This window comes from Ursus maritimus, unplaced genomic scaffold (genome assembly GCF_017311325.1).
Source record: "Ursus maritimus isolate PB19 unplaced genomic scaffold, ASM1731132v1 scaffold_23, whole genome shotgun sequence".
NCBI classification, from domain to species: domain Eukaryota; kingdom Metazoa; phylum Chordata; class Mammalia; order Carnivora; family Ursidae; genus Ursus; species Ursus maritimus.
The window spans coordinates 33,803,585-33,817,066 of NW_024424786.1; the positions used below are offsets into that span (position 1 = coordinate 33,803,585).

The following is a 13,482-nucleotide window of genomic DNA, read 5'->3' on the forward strand; positions in this document are numbered from 1 at the left end:
TAAAGGGTTGTTGTGTACATTGGAGCCAACTCCCTCAAGGAACCAAAGCTCAGGAGATCAGACCTAGAGAGAAGATAATATCTTTTGAGAAAATGATTTTGGGACTTTGAGTCAAGGGTAATTACACAAAATAAACCTCTCTCTCCGTTTGGTACTGCCCCCGCCCTTTGAAATTCCTAGAAGAAAACACAGGAAAGAAGCATCCTACCATGAAAAAAGAAGGAAATTCAGCCATTGGTAACAACATGGATGAAAATGGAAGGCAATACACTTAATGAAATAAGCCAGCCAGAGAAAGACAAATACGGCATGATGTCACTTAGATGTGGAATCTAAAAAAGTGGAACTCACAGTAGTGGTTAGGACAGTGGTTGTCAGGGGTCAGGGTTGGTGAAATGGGGAGATGTTGGTCAAAGGGTACAAGATCAATAAATTCTGGAAATCTAATGTACAGCATGGTGACTACACTTAATAACTAGTATTGTATACCCGAAATTTACTAAGATATTAGATCTTAAGTATTTGCAACATAGAACAACAACAACAAAGGTAACTGGGCGGGGGGGGTGATGTGTTCATCACCTTGATTGTGGTAAATATTTCACAGTGTATACATTTATTAACTCACCACATTATATATCTTAAATATATACAATTAATATTTGTCAATTATACTTCACTAAAACTGGAAGAAATAACAACATAAAAGAAAATAAAGCATTTTCACCATCCACATTTTGTTTGTGAAATTCACCTTTTGCTGAAAAATATTCTCTTACCGCCATTAGCATTTCATGATATGGATATTCCATGAATGATTTCTCCATTCTTTTGTTATGGAGCATTTGAATTCTTTCCTGTTTTTAACCTTTACACATTTTTCTCCAATGGACATCTTTGTACATGTCATTTAGTGTTCTTGAGCATGCGTTTCTCTTAGGAATATAAGAGGGAGTGAAATTATTGTCAAAGAAATATTACATCAGGTGGAGTTAATACAGTTGAGGAGGACATTGTTCATGATTAGTGCAATAAGAGAGAGAAGCTGAGTTCCACTGTCTCAAAAAAAAAATGCAAGACTGTTTTAATTGCTGAGATGAAGTAGAGAATAAGTGTTGGAGGACTGTGGGTGATAGGCTGGTCAATGTGATTGAGCCATCTACATTTGCTCATTGCATTTCTCAGTGTTTGTCTCCCACTCTCCCACAGAGATAGAGAGATAAACAGATGGCTTCCAGGTCCTTAAGAGAGGTCTATCTGTGTTGTAAAATTGCAAGAGACTGGAAGAAGATTTATATCTCAAAGAGACAAAGAAAGACTCTACAGTTGCAACTTTTCTGAACTTCATACACTAAGACACAAGGAGGTCATGGGTCTACTGTCACGAAGAAACCTGGCTCGAGGTGAGCCAAGCTCAGAGGGGAGTATTGAGGCAGTGTCGGTCAGCAGGGACACGGTTGTTCAAACTGAGTGATAATGCAAGTTTTCCAAAGTGGTAGCATCACACTCCCATATAATGTACGGGAGCCAATTTTGTAATTTAGCCATTTTGTTGAGCACGTAGTGATATCTCATTGCACATCTATTTGCCATTTTACTGACTCCTAATGAGGTTTAAAGACTGCAATACCCAAGTGTATTGGCCTTTTTCAATCACTGGGTTGTCTGTTTCTTTATTATTCATAATAGGTATTCATATACTTCAGAGATATGTCAGTTTTGTACATTTCACATCCAATGGCTTGTATACTTATGGTCTTAATAGTGCCTTTTGACAGACCTAGGTTCCTGGGGGGTTTTGTTTTTCGTTTTGTTTTGTTTTTTTGTTTTGTTTTTTTATTTTTTATTATGTTATGTTAGTCATCATACAGTACATCATTAGTTTTTGATGTAGTGTTCCATGATTCATTGTAGGTTCCTGGTTTTTAATGGTGTCAGGAGAGCGTTATTCTCCTTTGTGTTTAGAGTTTGCTTCTTGTATTTTTGTTTTTTAAGAGAGAAAGCATGTGAGTTGGGGAAGGAGAGACGAACCTAAGTAGGCTCCAAGCCCAGGGGCGAGCCCGTCGCTGGGCTCGATCTCAGAACCCTGAGTTCATGAGTTCATGACCTGAACCGAAATCAAGAGTCAGACGCTTAACCAACTGAGCCAACCAGGTGTCCCATACTTACGGTTTTCTGCAGTTAGTCAGAAAAAAATCTCCTTGCCACAAGGTCCTATCACAAGCTCATAAAGATATTCTCTGTAACTATCTTTTGTTTTATTTCTTTGCCTTTCACATCCTGATCTCGCATCCAGCAGTTCATCTTAGTATGTGTTGTAAAGTGCGGTGATATTCCACTTATCTTCCACACAGTACTTAGAAATGCCACCATATCATGTCATTCCTTGTTTTTCCTTTCTTTTCTTTGCTTACAATACTCTGCTAGGGCAACTATCATATTTGAAGATTCAGCAGGCATTATTAAAGTCCCTACAGGTGAACACCTCTATGTTCAGAGTCATCAAGTACCTGAGGATGGTACTCATACAGGAAGAAACCAGTTGTCCACCAAGCCTCTCAAAGTGTATCCGTATTTCCAAACAAAAATACACCCAAATTTTCTGAAAGTGTTTATCAGAACCAATTTGCAAAAGCTGTCATTGCAGGTGTGCTGCATGAGTCCACAGAAGTGATTATCTTTGATACCTTTAAACAGCACCCTTTCTGACTGCATAGTTTTACAAAATCTTATCAGAATAATACAACTTTTTAAATCATGTTGTCTTCATTTTTGTCTAGAAGAATAAACGGTTATGAAAAATTTTGAAGGAAAAACCCGCAATCAGTCCTACCCTAGTGAATGACCTTATGGTGGTTAAGTGAAAAGAGCCAGGCTTTGGAGGACTCACAGTGGGATCAAACACCACCTCTTTCGTTCAGAAGATTCCTTACTTAAGGCATGTGGCTCAAGCTCTCAGGCCTTGTTTCTCCAGCTGTAATGTAAACCTAAGAAAGCAACCATGAATGAACCAAAATATTCAATGAGATGTTTGTTAAACACTTAGCACAGCGTCTAGCAGATCCTCAGCAAATGTATGAAACAACATTATTGTCAAAAGATAAATATTCTGGGGCACCTGGGAGGCTCAGTTGGTTAAGCATCTGCCTTCAGCTCAGGTCATGATCCAAGAGTCCTGAGATCAAGCCCCGGTTCCGGCTCCCTCGTCAGCAGGGAGCCTGCTTCTCCCTCTCCCTCTGCTAGTCCCACTGCTTGTACTCTCTCACGCGCTCGCTCGCTCTCTCTCTTTCTCTCAAATAAATGAATGAAATCTTTTTTTAAAAAAAGGATAAATATTCTGTACTAATGAGAACTTTAAAAATTATTTAAGCATGAAGCAAAGAGCAAAAATAACAAAACTGCAGGCCCAGGAAAGGAAACACACACACACACACACACACACACACACACACACACACAAATTAACAAGGACAACCTCGAATGTTAATTCCTCCCCTTCACAGACTACTGTTCTTTAGGGAAGATGTTTATTCTGCAAGCATCAGTGTGAGTGGAAAAATTCCTATAATGGTCCTGTAAAGATCCCTAATCTTTGCCCTACTCCCAGGAATCTCTGCATATGAGGAAGTAACTCATATCATTATGTTATATTATATGGCTCAGTTAGCCTTCTAAGAGACATGACCCTGGATGAACTGGTGGGTCCCAAGATTTCTCCAGCTCAGAGCACAAGAGTTAGTGAGGTTGGAAATGTACGGAGATCTAGAGGAGTCACTGATGGTCCGAAGCTGGAGGGGCCACCACAGAAGGCAGGTGAGCAACCCTAAGCTGCTGAGAGAGGTCCCTGGCTGACACCGCTGGGGAACAGGCACAGCAGCCCTGCAACCACAAGGAACTGAGTTTTCTCAAATACACAAGTGAACTTGGAAATGTATCTTCCCCAGAGCCTCCAGGAGGGGGCTGAGCCCTGTTAACAGGTTCATTTCAGCCTTGTGAGACCCGGGGAAGAGACTCAGGCCATGATGGACCCAGACCCAAGGAAACTGCAAGGCAGTAAATTTGTGTAGTTATAACTTACCAGCTTTGTGGCAATTTGTTATTCAGCAGTAGAAAGAGACTACATGGGCATGTTTACCTTTAAGATGGAAACAGCAGTATTTTGCTTGTGTGCATATCTATGATAATAGAATGATCAGAGATGAAAATTCTGGAAAGCACGCAGCATGTTTCCTCGGACACTGTGGAAATTCAATCATCGATAATTATTAACAGGATTATTCCACCAGTGGAATGGTGCTGATTAACAAAACAGGATCATTTAACCGTGACTGAGATCCTCAACTCAAGTTCAAATAGAAATAAAAATCCCAATTTAATCTATTCCCCTCTCCTGTTATATCCTAAATAACTAATGTTAAGCTTAGATTTGATTGGAGGGATTATTACAGAAAAGAACAATAAATACTGAATACTTTGTAGGCAAAGAAAAATTAAACAACATATCAGAGTCCTGAGTTGCAAGCAACAGACACAGGAAATTCACCAGAAATATATTAAGTAGCTCAGAGCCTTTACGTGCACAAGAACCAGGCCTGCTCTGGGCACCCTGGTGACAGACACTGTGTCTACTCAGAGGTCCTTGGCCGGAATAAATGAGCTCCAATCAGTTTCTGTTATTGTGTCATCCTCCTTACAACTCAAACTCCAGGGAAAAACGTTCAAGGTTAGATCCTACGCCTCTGACTTGCTGTGGGAAGGCTGGGGCCTCTGTTACAATCCCATCAAGACTATTATCCACAGGTAAGAGAAAAATCTCCAAAAGAACATTTTACTATTTAGTATTTACTAATGTAGACGTAAATGGAGTGCATGGATGTCTGTGAGAAACAAGTGTGTATTATAGGAAAATTTTGCAAAATATAATGCTTCACCAAAATGCCACACTTAAAGCATATCACTACAATAAGCCATACAGTGAAAAATGGCATAAAATCATAATTTTTAAAAATATGCTCTAAAAAGTTAGCGTTCTTATTACTATTGCATGCCAAATTCCATGTTAAGTCACACATATGTATATGTATGCGTATTTCCAATTATGAAACATTTTTCCTCTTGCAGACAAGCCCTTCTTCCAAGGAAACACAGCCAGAGCAGAAATTTTAATATATGTCTGTTGATCTACAATGTACATGAAACAAAGAATATCGTATTAACCATAAATGTAGTATTCAATCCATAAATATAAATTAAGCACCTATTATGTGCCAGGCTATGGAGTCGTGGACGAAGCAGTGGACATAAACATCCTTCTTTCACGAATCCCCCTTCTACAAGGAGGGACACAAAATAATGAAACACGTAAATAGATAATATTTGAGTATTGATAAGTACTTCAAAACATAATAAAGAAAAAAGGGAAATTGTTGGAATATAATAGGAGCAGAGAATTATTTTAGGTAAAGAGATCCAGAGGGCCTCTTGGATGGCATCACATTTAAGCAGAGACTCAGCCAGAGTAAAGGCTGACTGGCAACACTGCCCCAGGATGAGGAAACAGAAAATGGAAATGCCACATAAGACCCCAAGAATAACTGAAGAAATCCCACAGAGGAAGCCTCTGGATGGTGCACACACCACTGAAGGGGAGTGTGGCCTGAGCTGTACACTGCCCCCTCCCCCAAAACACATTCAGACCGCACTGCTTAAGACTGTCAAGACAATCTGCTCAGCTCTTTGTATGATCTTGTTTTCACGGCACACGGAGGCCTGGAGTGAGTGGGAAAGAGACCACAATTATTCTAGCTTAAAGTGCCTGGAAGATCTTACACATTTACACAGCAAGGAGTTACCTGGTGAAAGATCACAAGTATTTGAATCTATTCTCCAAAGTGAGCATTTTTGTAATTTTCGTCTCGTGTGGCTCATAATAAATCCCTCCTCCCACTTAAGCTTTATGTAATGTCCTCCTACTTTCAACCCGGCCCCTTCCCAAAACCTGCATGACATACTGGAATGAAGAAAAATACCTTGAGAATCAGAACAAATTGCTTTCAGTCTTTGCCCTCCATCTTGGAAAATCCGGATACTTATTTGGACAAGACTCTTTTCCTTTCGTGAGCCAAATCATAGCGTCCGTACTCTGTGGGAAACATAACCTAAAATAGAGTGTATTCCTCTTTCCCAGGCTCTACCCCTTCCAGAGGGTTTTCTCTAGCACCTTTTCTAAAGATACCTTAATACTCTATCTTGGCTCCTGGATTGGTTTTGTCATAGAAATTACCATGGTTATGTACTTGATTTTTAGTCTCTGTTTGTGCACTAGCCTGTAACTTCCATGAGGACTTTTTTGCTTATGGCACCTGATAAATTGGTAAGCACACAAGAGGCACATGTAACAATTTGTTAAGTTGATGAACCTTTGCATCATTCATTGACCCCCATTTATTCTTAACTAAAGGGCAACTTACTGGATTTTGTCCTGAGTCAATAGCAAACAGAGACACCATCACTGGCAGAAAGCATGATGAATAAACATGGAGAAAACAATTCTAGGCATTAGAAGCTACTTACATTCTTCAATGTGAGTGGATTAAAATTAAATGCCTTTTAAAGAAGACCTTCAAGAAAAGGCAGAGAAATTCTGTGTGAGTTTTCAATTTGTACACGGCACATGTTCCATCCCCTCATTCTTGCATTTGTTGCTGTGTTTAAAAAAAAAAAAAAAAAGATGGATAATTGAGAGAATATTGCATCTGGAGGAAAAAATGTGGGAACAAATTCTGAGGTCATGGGAAATCCATTGAGTCTTCTCAACTATCAGTCTCGTCATCTATAAAATGGAAATTCATTCCCTGCTGATGGCATAAAAATCAATAATTAACAATAGCAATAACTACCACTATTAAAGAATTGGAACTCGTTCTGCATTTTATATGCATGAATCACATGATTATAGTGGCAAAATCTAAACAAGTAGTTACTATCAGCAGAAAGCAGAGCAGACATACAAGGCCTTTGTCAAATGTCTACGCCAAACATCGAGGTGTTACTAGAGAGTGCAATTGTTACATACTACCAGAAAAATACCGTTTATAATATTGTTTATTAAAAAGAATCAAAAGCAAACTTGCGAGAAATTGAGAGATCTCCACATCTTGTAAAGCAAAACAGAGGTACTGTTAAGCTCATTGGTTAAGATTTTTCCACTTATTTCACACATAACAAAGCACCTCTCATTTCACATTACAAAATCTTAAGACTCTTTTCTAAATCTTTGAGGTTCTCTAAGCCACTCACTACATTTTAAAGCTCTAAATCTCACCCCTGTTAATCGAGAAATGAGAAAATCTGATGAGAAAATTGTAACTGAAAGACATTACATGACTTCAGTGACACAGAGTAATAGAGAATGCATTTCAACATAAAAGTAGGACTCCCATCACTCAGCCCATGTTCTTGCATCTTGCGTAAATATCACCTTTCAATCTGTAGTACGAACGGAATCTAGTTTACCTACTCATAAGAAACTGCATCTTCTCAAACGTCCTTCTGAATGAATCCTTGACCTCCCTGTTTCTCAGGCTGTAGATAAAGGGATTCAACATGGGAATCACAGCTGTGTAGAACACAGAAACCACTTTATTGATGTCCAGGGAGAAACTAGAACTAGGGCATACATAAATAAAGAAGAGTGTCCCATACAGGATGGAGACAGCTGTCAGGTGTGAAGAGCAGGTGGAGAAGGCTTTGCGCCTCCCCTCAGCAGTGCGGATCCTCAGGATAGCAATGACGATGAAAATGTAGGAGACCAGAATGATTATACCACTGACCACTCCTAGAGCTCCAGCCAAGATGAAAAGTACAAACTGATTGACATGGGTGTCTGCACATGCCAGCGACAGAACAGGAAGAAGGTCACAGAAGAAATGATTGATGATATTTGAACCACAATAAGGTAGGTGAAAGGTGAAAGTCGTGTGGGTCATGGTGCTCAAGAGACCTATAGCATAAGGTCCTACCACCAGCTGCACACAGACCCGCTGGGACATAATGAGAGTATACAACAAGGGCTTACAGATGGCCACATACCGGTCATATGCCATGGAGGCCAGGAGGAAACATTCAGTCACTACAAACTGAACAAAAAACCAGATCTGAGCAGCACAACCCAAGAAAGAGATTACTTTTTTCTCCACAAAGATACCAGTCAACATCTTAGGACCAATGACCGAAGAGGAGCAGATATCCACAAAGGACAAGTGGCTGAGAAAAAAGTACATGGGGGTGTGGAGTCGGGGATCCATCCAAATGAGGGTGCTCATCCCCACATTTCCCAGAAGAGTGACAAGATAAACCAAGAGAAATATCGCAAAGAGAACAACCTGATGCTGGAAGTGACTTGTTAAGCCCACGAAAAAAAACTCAGTCACCAAAGTCCGATTTCTATAATCCATTTTCTGATTTAATCTGGAATGAGAAAGAGAAAGATTTTTCTTTGCAATCAATTTGTAATTAAATTTAAAATTAATTTAACTTCTTTTTCTTTTTCAGTTAAAAAGAATAACCTGACGCCCAACTCTCTTGAATTCTACATCTGATGGTCATGCAATCTATTTGCAAACTATTAGTACAGAGCAAGTCACCAAACCTCACAGGCTCTTTAGTTTCTTCCATAGAAACAGAATTTTTTAATAGAATCATAGAATTTTAACCTAGACGTGAACATTGGGGATTATCTAAGGCAAGTCCCCTAACTGTGCCAGGTTACATTTCTAAAAATCCCTACATTGTTCAAAGTATACTTAAAGAAACTTTTTATAGAAAAAAGTATTGTGCAAATTTGATGAATTCAGGCAAATAGCTTCTCTCACTCTAGGTGAAGGGTGTTGGGAATGTAAGCTCTCTGCTAATTCCTTTAGATTTTAGAGAACTATTTAGTCATGTTGCTTAAAAGATAGACCTGTGATGTCTAAGAAGGAGGGCAAGCTCAGACAAGGGAAGATGGCTTTGACCAGGGGTCAAAATTTTCCACTAAATCTCCTCGGTGACAGCTTCTCCCGAACACCTATGATCCTCCTGTAATTGGCTTATATACCCATTAACCTCAGCAGACTCCAACAAATTTTTTAGTTAATCAAAGAAGAAGCTAGTTCTTAAATATGAGAAGTGTTGTAACCAATTAAGTATTAATAGGAGCTGGGAAAGAAAAGCAGTAATTTAAGGATGAAAAGACACACCTGGGCATTTATCCCAGAGAAATGAAAACTTATGCCCACATAAAAACCTGTGTAATTTTGTTCTCAGAAGCTTTAATCATAATGACCAGTCACAGGAAACAAACAAAATGTCCTACAATATGTAATGGCTCAACAATCTTGGTAGATCATACCATGGAATACTATTCAGTAAGAAAGGGGGGGGGGAAATATGATACACATAACATCTTGAATGGGTCTCCAAGTCATTACACTGAGTTAAAAAGAGCCAATCTCAAAAATTCAGAATTCTATCATTATAACATTTATATAACATTCTCAAAATGGTGAAATGATAGAGATGGAGAACAAGTTATTGTTTGCCCTGGATTAGGAAAGGGAGGGAGAGTAAAGGTGTGACTATAAAAGCATAGCACAGGGACATCCATGTAGAGATGGAAGAGTTCTCCAGCCTGATTGTCACATGGGTTAAACAAATCTATCTACACACAAAGTTAAATGATATGGAACAAAACATACACATCACACCAATGCCAATTTCCCAGATTTGATGTTGTGCTGTAGTTGCTAAGATGTACCACTGGGCAACCCTGAGGGAAGGGATATGAGCCTCTTTGTATATCTTTGCAACTTCCTGTGGATCTGTATTTCAGAATAAAACTCTTTAACGAAGAAGGAGGAGTAGGAGGAGGGGGAGAAGGGGAAGGGGAAGAGAAAGAAGGAGAAGGCGAAATGAATGAACAAATGGGAAGTGAGAGGAAGGGAAAATGAGTATAGGACTCCAAAAATGGGAAATTGAGGAAGGGAGGCACATGTTTTGGACCTTGAAATAATCATAATGATTCCAACAGCACAGTAACACAAAAATATCAATGGGCTGTGCAGCAGGAGAAGCATCGACAGAAATCTAGAAACACTTCCCCGGTAAGAAAGCTTGGAAAGGGTTTTGCTTAACAGGAAAGTAATGAAATGAAAATCCACTGACGTCCTATGGTCTCATAGGCAAAGGAGCTTGGAAAGAAAAGACCTGGAGGGGTAGAATCCAAGATTAGTTAGAAAAACTGTACCTTAGTTGTGAGATGTTCAAGAATTTAGTATTTTCTAAGCATACAAACCCATCACGGGTCATTGATATTTGTATTTGCTTTTTACTCAAGGAAGATGTGTATGAAAACAATAGCTCATGACTGTCGAAATGCATATTTCTTTATTTTTTCCCAATCCAAAAACTTACCCAATCCAAACATTCTAACATAGAAAAATCATGATCCTAGGTATACATGTCACTTTTGTCATGAACAGCATGGAATTCAGGTCAGTGGATTCAGGGGTTTTCTTTCTACTTATAAGATTCCATGTAGGAAAAATGAAGAAATTAAGAACCAAAGAAGCCAAGGCTTCTTAATTCTAAAATCCTATGAGCCATAAATCCTGCAGCACATTTCACTATCTCTATGCCAAACACAAAATTCAATGAACATGTACATTCAAGTTAGGTAATTTAAACCAAAAGACAGAGACTCAACATTTGACTTCTGCCAAATTATTCCTCATGGTAATCTTAGAGATGATGTGTTCCAGGCATACTTAACTCATTTTTTGTTATCTAAATTCCTAAAGGCAATTTAGGAAATCACTTAAGGCACCTGTCTGAAGAAACATGCGCTAGACCCATTGCCTGTCCATGTCATAGTAAATTATGAAAGTAAGATTCCCTGTTATAAAAACCAATTACCCTGCAAAGATAGACTGGTCATTCTTCTCACTTCTCCAGGTTAAAATTTCATTACACTTTTTGTGTTCAGTTATTTTTACCAAAGACGTGTGTTGTTATAAAGTACTGAGTTGAAAAGCCTTGCAGGTAATGTATTGAATTAAGGATTGGAAAGGGAGAATAAGTTCCTAGAAAGGAAAACTGCAAAACTGGGGGATATTATATCATTATGCAAAGAGCTGAAAAGTTCTTTTTTCCTTTTTTTTTTTTTTTTTTTTTTTTTTTTTTGCTGCTGTATGAAAAGATAGCATTCATAGAAGTTTGGACATACTGTAAAAAATCATAGAACTTTCTGAGAAAAGTAATTTAGATGGCATTGAATCTGTTGCCCTCACTTTATAAATTAAGACATTGAGAACCAGAAATGGTATAGGACTTAACTGCTTTTAATCCTCTTTTTTTTCAAATTCCAAAGAAATTTATTTAAAATGGTATGGTTTTAGGTCTAAAAATTATCTTTATGAAAGCAGAACTCCAACAGGTCATGCTTTCTATACACTCTGAAATGACAATAAGAATGATTAAAGTGTAATTATCAACGAATACCCAGGCACATGCAAATTTAGGACTGTTGAATTACTATACACTACACCTGAAACTACCACAACACTGCATGTTAACTTTTCATCCTCTTGATAATTGGAAGACTCAAGGTTTAAAGTGACAACTCCTTAAACCAAGTCCACTTCTTTCTTAATACACATTTTAGCCACACCACCTGCACAATGGCAAAAGCTGTCCTGTGAATCACCTATCTAGCAGAAAATTGTCCTAATAAATGTCCACCAAATGCATCTTTTACATCCGTGTTCCTCGGGCTGTAAATGATAGGGTTCAACATGGGAATCCATGTAGCATAGAATGCAGAAACCATTTTATTAATGTCCTAAGATGAACTTGAATTGGGCTGTATATAAATGAAGAAAAGTGTCCCAAACAAGATGGCCACAGCAGACAAGTGTGAAGGCAGGTAGAGAAAGCTTTCCGCCTCCCATCAGCAGACTGGATGTTCAATATGGTTTTGAGGATAAAAATATAGGAGACCAGAATGATCAGGGCACTGAATATTCCTATTAATCCAGCCATAATGAAAAGAACAAACTTATTGTTCTGGGTATCGGCACATGCCAGGGAGAGAACAGGGAGAATGTCACAGAAAAAGTGGTTGACCACATTGGGACCACAGAAGGGTAAGCGAAAAGTGAATATCTCGTGGATAATGGCACTTAGAAGGCCCATGGCATAGGGCCCTATCACCAGCTGCACACAGGCCCTCTGGCACATGATGAGTGTATACAACAAGGGGTTGCAGATGGTTATGTACCAGTCATATGCCATGGCAGCCAAGAGGAAACACTCGGGCACTACAAACTGACCAAAAACCACATTTGTACAGCACAGCCCACAAAGGAGATGACTTTTCTCTCCAGAAAGGTATCACACAACATCTTTGGAGCAACAGAGGAAGAGGAACAGACATCCACAAGAGACAAGTGGCTGAGAAAAAAGTACATGGGGCTTTGGAGTCGGGAATCCATCCATATCACAGTGAGCATCCCCAACTTCCCCCCCAATGTGACAAGATAAACAAAAAGAAATATCAAGAAGAGAAAAGTCTTTTGTGGAAGATGATCTGTGAGCCCCACAAAAAGAAATTCAGTCACTGCTGTTTGATTCTTATCATCCATCGTTGGGTGACAATCTGTAATGAGAGCAAGAAAAAAATTTTTATAGATCGGTAGTTAACTGGAGCTAGCAATATAATCAGTAATTATAACTTAATAATTAATAGCCTTTTAACCCATTAGCAAACATAAAACTTACAGAGGTGTGGTGATGGGTAGTAAGGAGGGCACATATTGCATGGTGCACTGGGTGTTATACGCAACTAATGAATCATCGAGCCTTACATCAGAAACCAGGGATGTACTGTATGGTGACTAACATAATATAATAAAAAAACATTAAAATAAAAAAATAAAAATAAATTAAAAAAAACTTAACTGGCAATCAGAAAAATAAAAAAAACTTACAGAGGTGTATATAAAAAACACTCTTGCATTTGCTACTCAGCTTTATTAAATCATAATATGCTATAAATAACTTACTTAAAAATCATGAAAAGCCCAACAAACATTCGTGGAATTAGTCAAATTCCCAGGCTCGGGGGTATGGCAATTTTGCTAGCTGTGTGACCTTGAGCAATTTATTCTTAATGTCTGTGGGTTTTACTTATTTATTTAATTTATATGGATGGTCCAAAATTGCCTTCAACTCTTTAGTTTTCTGATTTGTAGACACCATCTAGTTTCCATTTCCTTCTGGTTGAATGGAAAAATCATAACTAGTTCTGAACCTACATTCCAGGAACTTTGCAAAAATAAATAAAATGCTCACATCCTGGGTGCATTCAGCTTGAAAACGTAACTCACACTACTAAGATGAGAAAACCCTTCTCCTCCACACCTTTTACTATTCTACTCCCTTGTC

General features: G+C 38.6%; 1 protein-coding gene and 1 pseudogene across 1 annotated transcript; both read right to left on the minus strand.

Moving 5' to 3' along the window:
• Positions 1 to 7,511: 7,511 nt before the first annotated feature.
• LOC103666243 (olfactory receptor 1002-like) lies at positions 7,512 to 8,456 on the minus strand. The gene has a single exon (XM_008694260.2). It carries the CDS (start codon positions 8,454 to 8,456, stop codon positions 7,512 to 7,514), a length of 945 nt encoding a protein of 314 aa, XP_008692482.2.
• Positions 8,457 to 11,002: 2,546 nt separating this feature from the next.
• LOC103666101 lies at positions 11,003 to 12,890 on the minus strand (annotated as a pseudogene).
• Positions 12,891 to 13,482: the final 592 nt, after the last annotated feature.